Source organism: Acinonyx jubatus, chromosome E4, assembly GCF_027475565.1.
Source record: "Acinonyx jubatus isolate Ajub_Pintada_27869175 chromosome E4, VMU_Ajub_asm_v1.0, whole genome shotgun sequence".
Classification (NCBI taxonomy): domain Eukaryota; kingdom Metazoa; phylum Chordata; class Mammalia; order Carnivora; family Felidae; genus Acinonyx; species Acinonyx jubatus.
In genome coordinates, this window is record NC_069395.1 from 58,367,256 (window position 1) to 58,387,003 (window position 19,748).

Here is a 19,748-nt window from a genome sequence, read left to right on the forward strand (position 1 = left end):
AGCTACGGTGATGGGGGCATTAAAATATAATTAGCTTTTATCAAACTAACTGGCATTACTGATAAACTTGAGCATTTTGGTACGATGGACAAGATAAAAACCACCTTTCTAAAATGACCTTAGTTCTAAAATAATTACATATTACCAAATACGGTGTAAGGTGAAGTTAATTTTTCACTTGCTGAGGCATCACATTTGATTCCTAGGACTTCTACAAAGGAGAATGAGGAGGGCAGTAGAGATGTATGGACGCGGTGGCCTCAGGGGGTTATCTAAGGTTGGGACTTGCTTTCACGCATGAGAATTGCTCTTTTAATGCTGTTCCATTATAGCACCCGGATTACTCTTCCACAGAAGGCATTAACGAACTTTACTTTTAAATAACTGGCACTCTCATTTAGTATCTTTTTCTGTTATCTGGCAACCCTTCCAATATCCTCCCACCCATATAACTACATTTTCACATGTAGGTTTGAGGGGGTTTCTAATGGCATTATTTGGTTGATATCTGGGGCACCCAGTGGGCATAGTCGGAAGAGCATATGACTTTTGATCTTGGGGCTGTGAGTCAGAGCCCCACTTTGGGTGTAGACATTACTTAATAAATATTTTTTCAGTTGTGGGGGGGGGGGCACCTGAGTGGCTCAGTGGGTTGAGCACCCAACTCTTGATTTCAGCTCAGGTCATGATCCCAGGGTCACGTGATAGAGCCCCAACGTCGGGCTCCGAGCTGGGCATAGAGCCTGCTTAAGATTCTCTCTGTCTCCCTCTATCCCTCTCCCCTGCTCACACTCTCTCTAAAATAAAAAAAAATAAGAAAAAGTAAAATTCCAATAAATCTAGATTAAAAACTTTTGGCTGATTTCATATACAACGAAAGCTAGAGGGACTGACTTGGACATGATCATACAAAGAGCACAGATCGGTGAGATTTGGTGCAGCTTTAAGTTTTCTGAGATTCTAGGTTCAGGGGCATAGAAGAGTTCTAGATATTCCCAGACAGTACTTGTTCTATACTCAGCTGTGCCGTGGGGAAGGCATTTGCCTTTGTAGCATCACTAAAGCCCAGGGGTTTCCTCATGTAAGAGCAAAAGTGATTTATCACAAATCTCATGCCAAAAAGAAATCCTTGTATACCAAAAGGTTTACAGCTCTAACCATCAATTTTACATATGATTTCATCAAGGAGAAAGTCAATATAATGTAAGGTAATCATTCTAATGATATATTAGAAGAAATCATTCTAATATATATAGAAAGAGTATTTAGAAATATATATTTAGAAGAAATATGTATTCAGTCATCTGAATGACCAAATTGGTATTTCTCAGATATATCTGGTCTACATCCACAGTTCCTGAAAACACTTCAGAGCCAAAACCATGAAACGGGTCTTGATATCAGTGAAGGGGACTTTTGGATGCCACCCAAGGGCGGGGACGGGTTGCCCCTAGGACCAACCATGTGATCTGAGGGTTGGAACTTTTAGTCCCACCCCCAACCTCACATGATGGGAGGGGAACATGGAGTTTGATTCAGCCAACGGCCAATGCCTTCTTAGTCAATCATGACTGTGTCATGAAGCTTCCGTAAAAACCCAGGGGGACAGCTTTTGGGTCTTGTCTGGAGAGCCTCCACTCTTGGAGAACCAGAATACTTCTATGTGCCACTGAGCCAGACCTCAAACTCCACTGCGGACAGAAACTCCTCTGTTTGGGACCTCATCCTATGTATCTCTTTATCTGGCTGTTGATTTGCATACTTTATCATATCCTTTAACAAACTGGTAAATGTGTTTCCCTGAGTTCTGTGAGCCGCTCTAGCCAAGTAACAGAATCAATCTAAGGAAAAGGTTGTTGGAACCGCCAATCTGTAGCTGGTCAGAAGCATAGGTAATAATAGCCTGGGCTTACCACTGGTGTCTGAAGGGGAGGGAGGAACGGTTTTGTTGGACTGAACCCTTACCCTGTGGAATCTGATGCTATCTCTAGGTAGACAGTGTCAGAGTTAAGTTAAAGTCTCAGATACCCTGCTGGTCTGCAAGGCTTGCTTGGTGTTGCGGGGCACGTTGAAACTGGGTCCAGGAAACCCAGAAGTATAATCTAATCTAAGTCATGTCTTAGGTTTGTCTGTAACTCATATTCTCTATAGTATACTGCAGAGATACCATCCATGAAACACTAATCTTAACTGAGGTTGGCTAAGAGCATATTTTTGGCCCCAAGAGCTCTCATTTAAGTATGAACCATTCACATTTTAAGACACACACACACACACACACACACACTCTCTCTCTCTCTCTCTCTCTGATTTATATAGTGATGTCTCAAATTGTTTTCCTGAGTCACGTAACATAGCATCTTAGCATATAAAGCTCAGAAGCTAAATAAGGCAAACCCTTCACATACGGAATGAATGGATTTAGACCCATTTTAGACTGGATAGCATGCGAAGGCCAAAAGAGACCCAATGGGCTTGGAAAAGAGACAATCCAAGAGAATACACATTCTGAACTGATGGGGATATACAAAGGGCAGAACCTAACAATTAAAAGTACTCTTGAAGTCTATATAATGTGCTCCAAGGTTAATCCTTATAGGACCTTCTCCTATGTGGCTCTCATATGTGGGGGTGGGGCTGGGGACTGGGGAATTTATCTTGGTGGTGTTTACTTGGGGATGGGTCTTGGATGACTACTTAGATAAATTTATCAGGGGGAAATTCTGCCTCGAAGTCTATTCACATAAGATAAATATCAGCATAACAATTCCTGTTATTTTGTTTGTTTTTTTGTAATATTCCAAACTAAGCATATTTCCTGTTCTTACAAATTAACACCTAATACTTCTTGTAGAAAGTAGAAGGACTTGTAGAAGTCCTTTTTTTCACAAGGACATTTTCTTGGTCCTCAAGTTAGCATGATCAATTCAACCACCTTTCCCCATCACCTTTACCTCTAGCAAAGCAAACGTCCCTCATTAAAAACAAACAAACAAACAAACAAACAAACAAACAAACCCAAAGGTCTAAGTAAGGGGAAAAATTCTACTGACCTTGAATAGTTGCCAGTGTACTGTTGCTCATGAGAGCCGGGCTGAGAGCACCGCCCAGGGTCCCTGGATTGAGACTGAGTAAGGCACCTCTGAAAGTCCAAAAGAGCAGTCACTTTGTTACAATGTAGGCACATCTGTCATTTTGACAATACACCCAAAGGAATAAGAAAAAGGAACATGCAGCTGGGGAAGTACATGGAAATATCTGTTATTCTCCTTCTGAGAATAAGCTTTGGTTACTGCCTTCTTTGATGCTTACTTGTACAAAGCGAAACGAGGATATGATCCACACAAAACCTAAAACCTGCAGAGTCATGCTGACTTTTCTTCGAATTACCTCATTCTTGGGGCACCTGGGTGGCTCAGTCGGTTAAGCGCCCGACTTCGGCTCAGGTCATGATCTCATGGTTTGTGAGTTTGAGCCCCACGTCCGGCTCTGTGCTGACAGCTCAGGGCCTGGAGCCTGGTTCAGATTCTGTGTCTCCCTCTCTGCCCCTCCCCTGCTCGCGTCCTGTCTGTCTCTCTCTCTCAAAAATAAATACACATTAAAAAAAATTAAAAACAAAAAATGAATTACCTCATTCTTTTTCTCCCCCCCAAAACAAAACAAAAAGATGCCAGAGAAAGGCACATATTGAAAAAGGAATCCTTCCTGTTCGATAATATAAAAAACTGGGGATCTTATGACTCTGCATCTTGTCTGTGTTTGAAAATCAGAAAGCAGACAGTTGAGAGAGCTTAGGTGGAGAATGCAGAAGAGTGAGCCAGGAATTGTGGGCTTCCGTCCGGGCCCCACCGCTCGGGCAGATCAACTCTAGTGGCCTGGTTTCCGCGTCCTCACCTGGAAATGACGGTAGGATGGCCGCCCTCCCCGAGCGTTAAGAAAGTGGAGTCCGGCCGCAGGAAGGCCCTTGCACCCCCCCAGAGCCTCCCATTCCAAAGAGCTGATGGCTCTAAAGAGGGTTTCTCTTGCTTTATGCATTTCAGATGGAGACGGTCTCCCCTACGAGCGACTCCGGGGAGCACTGACTTCTAGCGGTCTCCCGGGGGTGACCGAGGTGCGAACGCTCCTTACCCAGCTGCGAACTGCGAGGGCGCCATCAGGCCTGGGCTCAGTCCCGCGGCGGCGGCCATGGCGGCGAGACTGGCGTTGGCCGGCAGCTGCGCGGCCCCTTGGAGGGCAGCGGCCGCCGCCGTTTGCAACCCTGACGCCGTCACCATCACCTGGCTGGTGCCGAGAGGAGAGGACAGAGTGGAGGTGGTCTGCGTTGTGCTGGTCTCGCTGGCGCCGGATGCCTCGGAGGCGGAGGCCGAGGCGGACGGGGAGGGGCTCAGCGAGGGGGACGTGACTGCGGAGGAAGCTGGCGGCGCGGTGGAGATCACGGTGGCAGTGTTGTTGGAGGTGCTGTCTGTGGTGCCTGCAGGGAGAAGCAGAGGAGAAAGTGCCCTTCGGTGGCTGCTTCTGGAAGAACGGTGCTCTGGACGCAACTGCGAACAAGCTAATCTCCCATCCAGGAACCTCTGTGTCCTTCTTTATTAACCTCGTTTTGCGTCTCTATGGAAACTAACCACAAAAACAAACACTTTAGAACCAAAACCACGGACCCCGGTTTAAGAGGCAAGAGCAATAAAGCGGCCATGAAAGAAACGGAGAACACAGATTTCCATGTCCAATTTCTTATTCAGAACATAAAGAATCACAGCAGCTCTGACTATGGAATACAACTGGTCTGGGGAAGAAACATATGAGCAAAAAAGCTACTTGTATAGAGTTGTCTCTATAGAAAAATCAAAACTGTGGCACCTGGGTAGCTCGGTCGGTTAAGCAACCGACTTCGGCTCAGGTCATGATCTCGTGGTTCGTGGGTTCGAGCCCCGCATTGGGCTCTATGCTGACAGCTCAAAGCTTGGAGCTTGCTTCGGATTCTGTGTCCCCCTCTCTCTGCCCCTCTCCAACTTGTGTTCTGTCTCTCTCTCTCTCAAAAATAAATGAACATTAAACAATTAAAAGAAAAAAAGAAAAATCAAAACAACACAATGAAGGCAAGAAGAACTAAAAGTTACATATTCTTCTAAGTGTCAATAATAACATGTGAAAATAGTATGAAAATAACTAAGAGCCTATGTCTAGATGCTTTCTTTGCACCGAAAAATCTAAGTAGTTATTCTGTAACAAAAACCAGCTCTCCAAAAGCCTATTGTGGTAAATATTTTCTTATTCATGAAACAATAACATACAAATATATTATGAATCTCATAAAAGCATGAAAAATGAAGCTCTAGGAAACTGTTAGTTGAGAGACCTTAAAAAATCAAGATGCCAAATTTCTTTTTGTTATAAGGAGAACAACAAACATTTGTATACAAATGAATGACTGACGTTACAAATATCATCACTGAAACACACTCACTGGAATTACTTAATCAATGCTGTCCAACAGAAACACAACAAATATGTAATTTAAAACTTTCTAGGGGTCCAACTGAAAATATCAGGAAGAAATAGGTTAAATTATTTTCAATATTATATTCCATTTAACCCAATATATCCACAAATATTATCATTTTAACATGAAACCAGTATCAAGAAAGTACTGATGTTTCTTCATACTAAGTCTTTGAAAATGGTGTGTATTTTATACTTATAACACATCTCAATTTGAACTAGCTACACTTTATGTGCTTAAAAGCCACAGGTGGCTAGGGCCTGCTGTATTGGGTAGCACAAGTCTGAAATACGTCTAGAAGTCAGGCTTGTTGAGTCACAAAGGCAAGTGTGATGAAAAGAATGTTAAGTCTCTTTGCCTAAAGTAGAAATGACTCATAAGGCAGTCACAGGATAGAAAACCTTCCACAAAGTGGAAGATGCCAGCCGTCCCCAGTGAGCTGTAATTCTGATGCTATTTAGAGAGGCAAGAGAGAACAGGCCCTTTTATTTCAGTTATCAGCAATGCCACATATCACAAACACAGGCTGCCTACACTAGGCGGAACTTATTTTACTGAAACTTACTATGTTCTAGTAGATAACCAACCATATATATGTATAAAGCAGGACCTAAGTGGTATTTTCTCAGGATAGAGGACTCAAAAAGCATCTATAAATTTTCAGGATAATACTTCTGTGAGGTATAAAAGACTTGATACATTATAGAAGAACCAGACCAATCAAAACAAATATTTCAAACCATTGGAACAAAGATCTTAATGTAAAAGGTAACTTTTTGGTGATAAAATACATCATTAAGCTCAAGAAGACTCTTAAAAAATTCAGTTTGGCCCTTCTAAAAGACTATTTTCAAGCCTTCTTCTGGTTGATACTAAGAACACCTAGAATTCAACTCTTTTCTCATTTTAACTCTAAGGAAATGTTGCTTTCACACATCACAGAACTGGGAGGAAATTAGACCTCTCTATTTCAGTACTGACTCTACTCTTCCCACCCCCTACACTACTGCACAAAAGTGTTACATGGTCTCAGTGAATCCGGTAAACATATCTTTCTCATTGCTAATCAAAAGGGGAGCATTTACTCCTCTTTCTGCCCTTCTCAAAAATATATACCATTCCTCCTTTATTGCTGCCGTCCCTAAGTACAACTACGTCTACGTGGATAATCATGGTTCCGTTATTTTCGCGGTTCTAAGTCTATCTGATCACTCTATCACTGAGCCTCTGATGCAGGGCTGGGTCCTACGTTGGGCAGAGTCACACTTTGACACCTGTAACAGATTCTATTTAGAAAGGTAAATGTCTTCTCTCCTTTCTCTTCTACTACTAAGACATTTCAGTGTACTTTCAATCTTTTCTTGCCCAACGTCTCACCTTATCTACCCTGATTTTAACTACGGACACTACCTCCCTTTCAAAGTTCAGAAGCTGAAACCCTCCGTTTCCAGAAGACCCCTTATCTCGAGGTCAAAGGCTTAAAACAGGCTTTTCCTCACTCTCCACTGCCACTTTCAGGCAGGTCATTCAGTGTCACTCTCCTGAAATCCCATGTGTATACACGGAAAGTCCCAGTCAATGTCAGCAGCAAAGTTAACCTGGGCTGGAAGATGACTCCAGACAGTGCAGGGCCTGCTTGGGATTCTCTCTCTTCCCTCTCTGCCCCACCCGGCTTGCTCTCTCTTACAAAATAAAGAAATAAACTTAAAAAAAAAAATCTAAAAATCTTCATAAAGACACTGCCGCCCTGTTTTCCAAAGTGGCTGTATGATTGTACATTCCCACCAGCAATGGATGAGGTTTCCAGTTTCTCCACATCCTTGTGAGCACTGGTGATTTTGGGGTTTTCTGATGATAGCCATTGAATGAGTACAAAACAGTATGGTTTTAATTTGCATTTCTCTAATGAGTAAAAATGTTGAGCACCTTTTCATGTGCTCGTTAGTCATTTCTATATGTTCTTTGGCATAATATACATTAACATCTTTTGCCCTTTTACAAAATGAGGTTGTTTATATTTTTAATACTTAATTGTAAGAGTTATTCATATGCTCTAGATGCTTCTTTATCAGATACAGGATTTGCAAATGTTTTCTCCAAGTCTGTGGCTTGACTTTTCATTTTCTGAAAACATCTCTCAAAGTACAGAAGATTTTGCTTTTGATAAATTCCAATTTATCATTTGCTTTTCTTCTATGAATTGTGCTTTTGGTGCTATATCTACAAACTCTTTGCCCTGTATCTACAAACTTACGCCAAAATCATAAAGATTTTCTCCTGTTTTCTAGAAGTTTTATTTCTTACATTTAGGCCTTTGATCCCCTCTACTTAATTTCTGTGCATGGTGTTGGGAAGGATCTAAATTCATCTTCATGAATATGGATATCCAATTGTCTCAGAACCATTTGGTGAAGAGTATCTTTTCGCTACTGAACTGCTTTGGTACCTTTGTCAAAAGTCAACAGAATATAAATTTAAAGGTTTGTTTCCGGCCCCTCAATTCTGTTCCGTTAATCTACTGTTTGCCCTTATGCTAGCAGCATCCAGGCTTTATTGCACAGCTTTGCAGTAAGCTCTGAAATCAGGTATTTAAGTCCTCCAACTTCATTCTTTTTCAAATTTGGACTATTCTGGGTCCCTTCCATATATACTTCAGACAATGAGTTTATCAATTACTGCAAAAAAAATTACTAGAATTCTGACTACAATTATATTGGATCTACAGATCAATTTAGAGAATACTGTCATCTTTTTTTTTAATACTGTCAATTTTTTAAAGTTCTTTATTTATTTATTTAGAGAGAGTGAGCGAGCACGTGCACGAGTGAGCGGGGTAGGGGCAGAGAGACACTAAGAGAGATGATCCCAAGCAGGCTCAGCGCTGTCAGCACAGAGCCCGATCTGGGGCTCGAACTCACAAACCATGAGCCGAAGCCAAGAGTCAGATGCTTAATTGACTGAGCCACCCAGGTGACCCTAGAGAATACTGTCATTTTAAAAATACTGAGTCTTGGTGCACCTAGGTGGCTCAATAAATTTCTTGATTTCTCTTGAGTTCAGCTCAGGTCATGACCTCACAGTTCATGAGCTCCAACCCAATGTTGGGATTCTCTCTCCCCCTCTCTCTGCTCCTTCCCAGCTCATATGCTCGCTCTCTCCAAAAAAAACCCCCCAAAAAACCAACTAAACCAAAAACCAAAAAAAACCAAAACACACACACACACACACACACACACACACACACACACACACACACACACACAGAAAAACAAAAAACAAAACAATCTTCCAAACCATGAAGCTGGAGCATCTCCGTTTATTTAGACTTTATTTAATTTCTCTCAGCAAATTGCAGTTCTCACTGTATAAGTCTTACACTTCTTTTGTTAGATTTATTCCCAGGTATTTTATTCTTCTCGAAGCTACTATGAATAAAATTATTTCTGTAATATCATTTTTGGTCCATTCACTGATAGAATATACAAATGCAACTGATTTTTGTAGATTGATCTTGTATTCTGCAACAACACTCAATTCATTTCTTAGTCCTAAATACAAATCCCTTGGGATTTTTACATACACAGAATAATGCAAATAAAGACAGTTTAACTTCTCTCCTTTCAAACTGAATGTTTTTAATTTTTCCCCCTTGTTAAGCTGGCTATGATGTCTAGCATCATGTTAAATGGAAGTCGGCAAGAGCTTGCTTTGTTCTTGATATTAGGGGGAAAAGCATTCAGTCTTTCACCATTAAGTATGGTGTTAGCTGTAGGATTTTAATGTTCTTTTCCAGGTGAGGAAGTTCTTTTCTATTCCAGGTTTTTATCATGAACTGGTTGTTGGATTCTGTCAAATGCTTTTTTCATATCCACTGAGATGACAGTGTGGATTTGGCCTTTTCTCCTGTTGCTATGGTATATTGTATTATTTAATGTGCACTTATTATTAAACCAACCTTACATTCCCAGGCTAAATCCCCCTTGATGGTGGTGTATGATCTTTTCTGTATGTTACTAGATTTGATTTGCCAAAATTTGCTGAGTATTTTTGTGTATATTTTCATAAGGAATATATAGGTTTATAATTTTGTGTGGTCTCTCTGCCCAGCTTTACAGTGAGTTACATTTCCTCTATCTTCTGGAAGAGATGGCTGAAGATTAACTTCTTTAAGTATCCGATAGAATTCGCTGCTAAAGCCATCTGGGCCTAGTCTTTTTTTCTGGGGAAATCTTTATATTAATGATTCATTTACATTGCTGGCTTAAGTCTATTTAAGTTTTCTCCCTTTTTTTGAGTCAGTTTTGATAATTTGTGTCTTTCTCAGAATTTGTCCATTTCATCTAAATTGCCTTCCTTTTTGGGGGCATAAGGTTGTTCATAATATTCTAGTATGCCACATAATAGACCAATTCCATTCCTAAACACATACACAAGAGAACTGGAAACAAGTCCACATAACACCCTGTACACAAATGCTCACAGCAGCAGGTATTCAAAATGGCCCCAAACTGAAAGCAACTCAAATGTCCATCAAGTCATAGATGATAAACAAAATGATGCTATATCATACGGCCATAGAAAGGAATGAAGTCCCGATACAATCTACAACATGGATGAACCTTGAAGAATGTTGTATTAAATGGAAAAAGCCAGACACAGAAGGCCATATATTATGTGATTCTATTTGTATGAAATGTCCCAAACAGGCACAACCACAGACAGAGTAGAGCAACCAGAAGGAGGGTGAGGGGTAAATGAGGACAGACTGCTAATGGGTGTGGGGCAGCATATGGTTCATTATGAAATCCTGTTTTGGAAAAAAAACAATTGGGGCAGAGTGTGTTTAGTTGAGATTATTAAAGGTTGTTCTGTTGAATTTTTGCAAGGCTTTGATACACATCAGAACACAATCTTTCTGGAGTAGCACAGTCATGATCATTCTTAGATCTACTCTAGAAACGTTTACCAGGGAGCTTCAATGTGCCAAGCACTATGCTAAATACTGGAAAATGAGAATGTGTCAATCAGACAAGATTTCTCTTAGAAGACGGTAGAGTGAGGATATGGTTTTTTTCGCTTCGTTCCTAAAATCCTATCCCAGATGATGGTTAAAGAAAAGGGAGTAAGAACTCTGGGGACAGGTATCAGAAAACTTGAGATTTTGAGAGATTTGCAGAAATGAGAAAGAGGTTGGGATTAGGTGGTAGGGAAACCAACTAGAGTCCAGAAGGACACAGTAGAAGACTATGACAGAGGTGAGAATTATTCACCTCAACAGAGCCCTGAGATTCCAAGCTCACTTGTCAGAGAAAGAGAATTACAATAGAAGGGAATGACATTATTCTGAAGAGAAATTACTGTATAGTCCTGACTTTTGAAATCAATGATTGATGATATGCTCTTATCTCATGTACTTAAAAAAAAAAATCCACAAGGATGAGAGGAACAACACTAATGTTGAAAACAAGCGAAACAAATGGAATTTCAAATGAATAATGTAACTACACTGAAGAGGCTATATAAAAAGACCTAATCGAAAGAACTTCTGAGCACAGTATTCGGACTACATACCTTCAGGTTAAAGACAAGAACTCTAAACAAACATGGAACTCCAATTAGTAGGCCTTTTCTGTTCAGAAACATGGGCTAGCAATTTTGAAACCACTGTGTTTTCACTACAGGTTTGAGCAGTTAACGATCTTGTTAAATAACAAGAGCCAGGTTTCTCATGGTCACTGATAAGGGAGTTAACATATGGAAAAAGGTAAGGAAGGCAACTAATAAATGTAGAAGAAATCACACAGTTATTTGAGAATCATAACAGATCCGTGCAAAAATCATCAATGGACACTAGTGGACAAAGGTTTGAGAAAAAAACAGGGTATCTGTACAGTCTCAAATCCCTCATTTACTATGAGGAATAAAATAGTAACTATGCAATGGAGAATCCTGACCTATACCACCTTAATAAAATTATCAAAGTTAATACCAGCAGTAGTAGGATCAATAAACAACATGTGTGTTCATATCATGCACAAAGGAGAACTCAATATCACTTCTGTGGTATTCTCGCCCAAAGCGCGTAATCTGAATCTAATCAGGAGGAAATGTGAGACAAAACATCTACAAAGTAAACAGCTACGCTCTTCAAAACAATCAATGTACTAAAGTACTACGAAGGACGCATATTGTCCCCAGTTTAATAAGACTAAAGAAACACAGTAACTGAATGCAATGCATGATTTAAGATTTTCTCGTGCTAGGGGCACCTGGGTGGCTCAGTCGGTTAAGTGTCTGACTTCATCTCGGGTCATAACCTCTCCGTTTGTGGCTTCGAGCCCCGCATCGGGCTCTGTGCTGACAGCTCAGAGCCTGGAGCCTGCTCCAGATTCTGTGTCTCTTTCTCTCTCCGCCCCTCCCCACTCACACTCTGTCTCTCTCTCTCAAAAAATAAACAAACATTGAAAAAACAAAGATCTTCTTGCGTTTTAAGAGACATTACTGGCACAACTGGCAAAATATGAATGTGAGTTGTTTACTAGATTGTAGTGCTGACTCATTGTTAATTTCCTGATTTTTGGTAACTGTATTCTGGTTATATATGGTAATTTATTTTTTTAGGTAACACACAATGAAGTAGTTACAGGTAAAGCAGCATGTCCACCACTTGCTCTTAAAGCAATTCAGAAAAACACATACACAGAAAGAGAAACAGCAAAAGGAAAGAAAAAGCAAATACAGTAAGATTTTCACATTTGGAGAATCTAAAGGAAGAGATTTGGTATTTGTCTGAACTATTCTTGCAACTTTTCCATACATCTGAAATTACCTAAAAATAAAGAACTTAAGAAAACTGTTTTGTACAAAGGTCCTCATTATAGCATTACTTATAAGTGAAAACTTCATTCCTTTAATAATTACTGGGTAGCTTACATTCTAGATGGTATGCTAGATAGGAAGAATACAATAATATCGAACAAGAAATATAAGTTCTGTGGCTGGGAGACTGAGGGGTTTCTTGGGATGCAATATTTGTGGGACTCAAATGGAAAAGCTGGTCATTGTAGGTAGAACTTAACCATCATAGCATTACATGGAAATGTTTACGAAATTCTGGTACAACCATTCAATACAATAAGGGCAAATCAAAAGTAGAAATGTAGGGGCACCTGGGTGGCTCAGTCAGTTAAGCATCCAACTCTTGATTTCGGCTCAGGTCATGATCCCACGGTTCGTGGGTTTGAGCCCCACATCAGGCTCTGCACTGGAGCCTGCTTGGGATTCTCTCTCTCTCTCTCTCTCTCTCTCTCTCTCTCTCTCTCTCTCTGCCCCTCCCCCACTTACACTGTCTCTGTCTCTCAAAATAAATAAACATCGAAAAAAAAGAAAAAAAGATTATAAAAAAAGGTAGAAATGTAAAAAACTGTAACAGGGATGACACTTACTGTAAGATGAGAAGTAAAAAAAAAAAGTAGGACACATTAAACACTATTAGAATTGCCCATATATATAAAAAAATGTTTTAAAGGCAGGATAAAAATAGTTCATTGTGACTGTTTTGCCTATTTGAGTTTCTTATAACGTTCCAACTTTTTAAGAACTGAAGAAAAAAACTGACTCCAAAAAGAGTTACCAACACTTCAGAAAATAGTTATAATTAAATCCACATAAATGGGCTGAGTAACCGAGTTTAGGAAAATATGACTGGCCTGCTAGGATCATCAAAAACTGACAGAAAAGTTTTAGCTAGATTGAGTCTGTGTATGTCCTAAAAATTACCTTCTGTTTCAGATTTGTTGCGACATTTTTAGGAAATCTGCAAAGCTACTTGCTCTTAGTGCTTGAACTATTAGGAATTTTTCTGCAAAAGATGGTTACCTTTAGACCTAACGTAACAGGACTTACAATTTGTTGGGAAGGTGAACAGATGACGGCAGTCAGGGTGGATGGTGGGTTCCTCAGATGCAGGAATTTCGTGTTCCTGATGCCCAACACAACAGCAATCAATCACCACCAGTTGGCTTAAGCCGAAGTGCTGAATACTATGTACTCTCAAACATGGGTTCTTAGCTTGCAATCTCTACTCCTACGGCATCCAAAAATGGCTTTTGTGAGGTGGGGACTGATGGGGGTTGTCATTTATGAACATCCTTAGTATTTTACTAAAACTTGGGGGTGGGTCTCTTTTGTGAGGGGAAAAGTTTAAAGCTTTCATCAAACTTTCAAAGAGCTCTAAGACCCAAAAGAGGTCCAGAAGTACTACTCTAAATAAATAAAGTTATGAGATTTCCTAGTAACTTAGAAACTTAATAACTATATGAAGCCATTCAGTTAGATCATAGAGGCAAAGAAGTGTTATAACAAACTCAAAACATGGGTGAAGAAAATCAAATTCCCCAACTCTAGGTTAAATTCAAGCTTGACTGTGAAATATCACAAATCCATTCGATGATTTACTAGCACATAGTCAGCCTGGTGAATAATTATAGGATGCCTTATGCATCATATATCACTAAAAAACTTATTTTATTATTTTTTTAGTGTTTACTCATTTTTTTGAGTGAGACAGAGACAGAGAGCAAGTGGGGGAGGGGCAGAGAGAGAGGGAGACACAGAATCCGAAGCAGGCTCCAGGCTCTGAGCTGTCAGCACACAGCCCGACACAGGGCTCGAAGCCACAAACTGTGAAATCATGACCCGAGCTGAAGTTGGACACTTAACCGACTGAGCCACCCAGGTGCCCCTAAAAAACTTCTGATGACAACACTAAGTTGTTTTGTTTTATTGTTTTTTAAAGTTTTTACTTATTTATTTTGAGAGGCAGAGACTGTGAGGGCAGGGGAGGGGAAGAGAGAGGGAAAGAGAGAATCCCAAGCAGGCTCTACGCTGTCAGTGCAGAGCCCAACACGGGGCTTGATCTCACAAACTGTGAGATCATGACCTGAGCTGAAATCAAGAGCCAGACACTTACCCAACTAAGCTACTCAGGTGCACCAACACTAAGTTATTTTATTTTATTTATTTAAAATAAAACTTTTTTTAAAAGTTAAAAAGTTTTTTTTTCAAACTTTTTTTAAAGTTTTTTTTTTAATGTTTGTTTATTTTTGAAGGAGAGAGAGCATGAGCGGGGGAGGGGCAGAGAGAGAGGGAGACACAGAACCTGAAGCAGGCTCCAGGCTCTGGGCCGTCAGCACAGAGCCCGACGCGGGGCTCGGACCCACAAGCCGTGAGATCATGACCTGAGCTGAAGTCGGACGCCCAACCCACTGAGCCACCCGGGCGCCCCTAAGTTATTTTAAATGTACTTGGGAAATGTGTTTTTTAAAGGAGGCCAAAGGAAAAAAGTTTATTCATTTTATAACGAATGCATCAGGCACCAAACTAGGCACTGAGATTGCAAAAAGAATATTCAGATCTTTTGGGAAGTGCAAAATCTATTGAGAAAGACAGAAGTACAAGAAATACAATCAGGTGGGAATGAAGAGTTTCCTGGGCAGGCTAAAGAGTATTTCCAGAAAGAACTGATACCTAAGCTGGAGCAGTTTCACTGCTTTCAGAAAGAAGTGCAGGCTGGGGTAGCGTTGTAGGCTGTGGGGATATTTACAAAAGGATGGATGGAACCTTCCCGTGTGTTGAGGATGAAAGGGACAAAAGACCAGTGGAAGATAAGATCCCGACTGGAAATAACCTTCGATGAACTGATGATCAATCTGGATGCTTTCCTGAATACAAAAAGCTGTAGCCACTGCAAGAAAGTTTTTAAGGAGAGGAGTTACTTGGAAAAAAGTTGGGAGTTTTGAAAGATAACTCCGGGAGCAATGTCGAAGATAAGAGTAATGTGGGAAAGAACAGAACAGACAAGAAAATCTTTATGTGAGAGAATTCTTTCTGACGAAATTAATTATGCCTGTTTTCTGGAGTTCAGGTTTTCGTACGGGGCCTTTCAAAAAAAAGTTGCAGTCAGAGCCCTAATTCACAATTTAGTTCACAGTTCTCAGAGAGACCTGTCACGGGCCCACCATGTGTCCAACAGCTGCTCAGCCAGGCGGCTGCTTACCTGTGACAGACAGGCTGCTTACCTGTGACAGACAGGCTTGTGACCGCAGCGCTGCTTAGTGGGAGGACCGGGTTGACAGTGAGGGTCGTGGCCGCACTGCTAGTCACAAGGCTTGGCGTGGTTGCCACCTAGAGGCCAGAAGTGAAAATATGCAAAAGCAGTTAAAAAAATCAAAACTTTAAATCCACATCAAAGATGTATTTTGCCTATAAAAATGTTCAAATTTCAGATACAACATAATTAAAAAGGCCTAAGAGGAAATAATTTTATAATCATTTTTTGATCTTAGAATTGAGAAAACAGACCTACGTATGAAGGTGGCTATTAGAAGATGGTTTTTCACTGATACTAGAAATGGCTCTGCCGAGGGTTTTAAAAGAAATAATAAAAAAATTCCTTAATTCCAATAATGTGGAGTCAGATACACTACAGGCAAGGAAGGAATACTATGCTATTTATCAACTTAATCTACACAGGAAAACTATTCGACGGGATCAGGGAATCAGGGGTTCTGAGATTTCTTTTTCTTTTCTGACCCTGTGGGGACAAGACTGTCTTGTTTTTGTTTCTTAATGAAATGATAGCATGGAAAGAAGGTGAAGCAAAAATGTTAAAAACTGACAGTTTCTTTTTGAAATAACAAAGTATTTCCACAGTTTTGTAAGAAATACTGTCTGTCTTCCTTTTAGTACAAATAAAACCCAAACACAAAATCCTCACCTACATAAAACAGAACTGTATCTAGTGCCTGAGAAGCTGTCCTAACTGCGGTCTTATGAACTTCATGACGAAAGCCCTGCTAATCAACAATCACAACCTTCACTTCACAGCTCCATGGGCACTCTTAATGGTGAAGTTAGTTTAAAAAGCATCCCCGGATAGAATGACATTCAAATGATATAAGACACATTAACAAGGAAAGCTCAGAAATGCAAACTCCACAATCTTTCCAGCTCTGGAATTTCTGGTTGGAAGTGTGGACTCACATTTGCGGTCGTCCTTAAGCTCAAGGGAGTTGCAGCAGTAGGGAACGCCCCCTCAGCCTAGAATACTGTTCTAGAGCAATCGGCGGAAGTTACTCAATGAGCTTATCAGTGAAAGGCCTACATGTCTGAGGGTGAAGACAGGAGACGGTTGTTTTAATACAAGTTCAGAGCTAATCATTACCTCGGAATTTGCTGTGACTTAGTCATGTAACTTTAATAATACGGGCTTTAAAACCCAACGTGAATAAGAAGCAACTGAAGATTTTTTTTTTTTTTTTAAGCTAACTGGAGTCAGCAGCAAATTTGCTCCCACAGTTGCAGAGTAACCTATAAACCACACTAGAGAAGAGAATAATGGAGCCACCATGAAATAGGAAAGAATTAAAATTGTTCACTTTGAGAAAGAAAGATCAGGAAGTTCTTGGCTTAACGACGACACGAGACTGAATTACCTTGGCGACGTTTAAAATACAAGTTTATACGTTCTTAGCATGAATACATATACACAATAAATTAGTATTATGAAATAAACTGATTTCATAGATCATTTGTAAAATTATAAAAATCAGTCCCTGAGCTTGCGTCCTCTATTTTTTATCCTTACCAGTGAGGTTGGACTGGGGAAGATCGCTTTGATAGGTGAGCTGCTGGTCCCACCACTGCTCGGTGGGTTGATTCTTTTTTCTTTCTGGCGGCGGTTACAAAACCAAACACGAATCACCTCTTTTTCCATACTGAGCTGATCAGCAATCATGGTGATCTCTTCCGAGGTAGGCTTTTGATTCTAAAGGAGAAAAAAACCCATCTTTTGGAATAACTTTTTTAAACTGCTGACATAAATAAACGAATGGAGAGGGACAAATGAGAGGATGAAGTTGGGATATATATAAAACCGTACTGGCCATACTTTTTTTTTTTTCTTTTAAAATTTTTTAACGTTTATTTATTTTTGAGACAGAGAGAGACAGAGCATGAACGGGGGCGGGGCAGAGAGAGAGGGAGACACAGAATCGGAAGCAGGCTCCAGGCTCTGAGCCATCAGCCCAGAGCCCGACGGGGGGCTCGAACTCACGAACCGCGAGATCGTGACCTGAGCCGAAGTCGGACGCTTAACCGACTGCGCCACCCAGGCGCCCCCTGGCCATATTTTTAACAAAGAACTTTTATAGATAAACATTCTTATCAACATATAGTTGTTAAACTTAATCGTATTAAATAAGAATAAGTTGTATTCTTTTTTTAATGTTTATTTATTTTTGAGACAGAGACAGAGAGTGAACAGGGGAGGGGCAGAGAGAGAGGGAGACACAGAATCCGAAGCAGGCTCCAGGCTCTGAGCTGTCAGCACAGAGCCTGACGCGGGGCTTGAACTCACAAACCGTGAGATCATGACCTAAGCCAAAGTCAGACGCTTAACCGACTGAGACACCCAGGCGCCCCGAATAAGTTGTATTCTTGAATGTTTATTTTTTCATCTTAAGGGTTATTAATCTTGAATAAAATTCATAATCCATACAACTTTATACGTTAGTAGGAATTTAAGAGGTTGTCAGTGCTCCATGCACATGATTTCACTAGGACCACACGAGGTAGGCAATAAGCCTGCGGGGCAGGAAAGGCAGGTATTTCAGAGACAGGGACTGTAGCACAAGAAATCAAGTGACTTGACACAGTGAAGTCACAGTTATTGATATAGTTAATAAAAGCGGTAGAGTGGAGAGACTCCTGATTCAATGTTCCTTCCACTGTGCTCAAGCCTTTTCTAAATTAGAAAAGTTACAATTTTTTGGAAGCTCTGATTGTGACATTGCCTGGTACAATAACAAACAAACAAACAAACAAACAAACAAAGACAAAAGAGGCTAAATACCTGTTAGAACTAACTTTATTTTCCTTTTTTAAAGTTTATTTATTTTGAGAGAGAGAGAGAAAGCGCAAGTCGCGGAGGGGCAGAGAGAGAGGGAGAGAGAATGGCAAGCAGGCTCCACACTGTCAGTGCGGAGCCCCATGTGGGGCTTGAACCCACGAACCGTGAAATCATGACCCGAGCCCAAGTTGGATGCTTAACGGACTGAGCCACCCAGGCGCCCAGAACTAACTTTATTTAACCCCTGACATCCACGGCCTTTGGTGGCCTAGTCCCAAACGACAATGGAATTTAGTCAAATCGCACTATTTGTGCTTTGCCAAATCTGGGAGGTTTTTCCTCCCTGGATGCCTCTGCTGGTGCACTTCCTGTGCTTAAAGTGCTTTCTTCCCACTTCTCCCCGCCTGTGCAGCTCCTGCGTATCCCACGGCAGCTGTGGTCTCTTCTGTCACACTGGTGCTCACGCAGATACGCGCCTGGACTCTCCTGAGCCCTGAAGGCCTCTGGTTCTGCTCCCAATGTTCGGTAACTTCCTTTGTCTTATGTTCTCCGCTACGTTATAAACATGTGTAAGGACCGAGGCTGACAAGTCCATCATTACATCATCTACAGCACCTAATATTAATATTATACAGACAATCACATGTACATGAAAAGTAAAAACTTTACTAACTTCCAAGAAACTCTTCTCTAAGGCCACACGGATGTTGGTCTCTATGCTGGTGCGTTTCTTCCTCCTACGGTTCAAGCCCTCCATTCCCAGCCCTGGAGAATTCAGGGCACTTGGGCTGGAGAGACCCGAATCAGATGAGAGGTTCTCTGTAAGAAAGAAGAAAACACAGAAATCAAGTTAGCTGAGCATGACTCATGCATATGATACATATATTAACAGTAACAACAAAACAGACCAAAATATGTTAAGCTAAAAGCCAGCACAGGAGGGTTTTCATAACCCATATTAAAACATCATTCACTACCACAGATCTTTCTAAATTCTTTGAAGTTTAAACAAGGTTCTGTCATTTACTAGTTTGATGACCCTGGTCACATCACAGACATCTCTGCGTTTCTTTACACCCTATGGAAAACGAAAGGTTCTCACCTGTGGAACTCAGTAAGATTACAGATGCTGAGGCCTCACCCACGGCCGTGGATCAGACTGCTGAAGGGTGGGAATTACAGGTTTGTCTTTTCCAAAGACCTGACTTTTGTTCACATTTACGATGACAACCAAAGCCTAGGAGATCTCTGTGGTTCCTTATAGCTCTCAGAGTCTCTGATTCTGTGACTCACAATCCAAATTTTCCGTAAGGCAACTCAGTATAAAACAAGTTAAAA

General features: G+C 40.8%; 1 protein-coding gene across 5 annotated transcripts in view; it reads right to left on the reverse strand.

Moving 5' to 3' along the window:
* The window catches only part of POU2F1 (POU class 2 homeobox 1), a 192,247-nt gene that overhangs the window by 19,052 nt on the left and 153,447 nt on the right, over positions 1-19,748 (reverse strand). For all 5 annotated transcript variants that reach the window (XM_053209422.1, XM_027046289.2, XM_053209423.1 and 2 more), the window contains 5 exons: positions 19,084-19,229; positions 17,148-17,327; positions 15,580-15,685; positions 4,129-4,471; positions 3,054-3,142 (listed from right to left, as the gene is read on the reverse strand). In XM_053209422.1, coding sequence (XP_053065397.1) covers positions 3,054-3,142; positions 4,129-4,471; positions 15,580-15,685; positions 17,148-17,327; positions 19,084-19,229 — 864 coding nt within the window. The remainder of the gene's footprint in view (positions 1-3,053; positions 3,143-4,128; positions 4,472-15,579; positions 15,686-17,147; positions 17,328-19,083; positions 19,230-19,748) is intronic.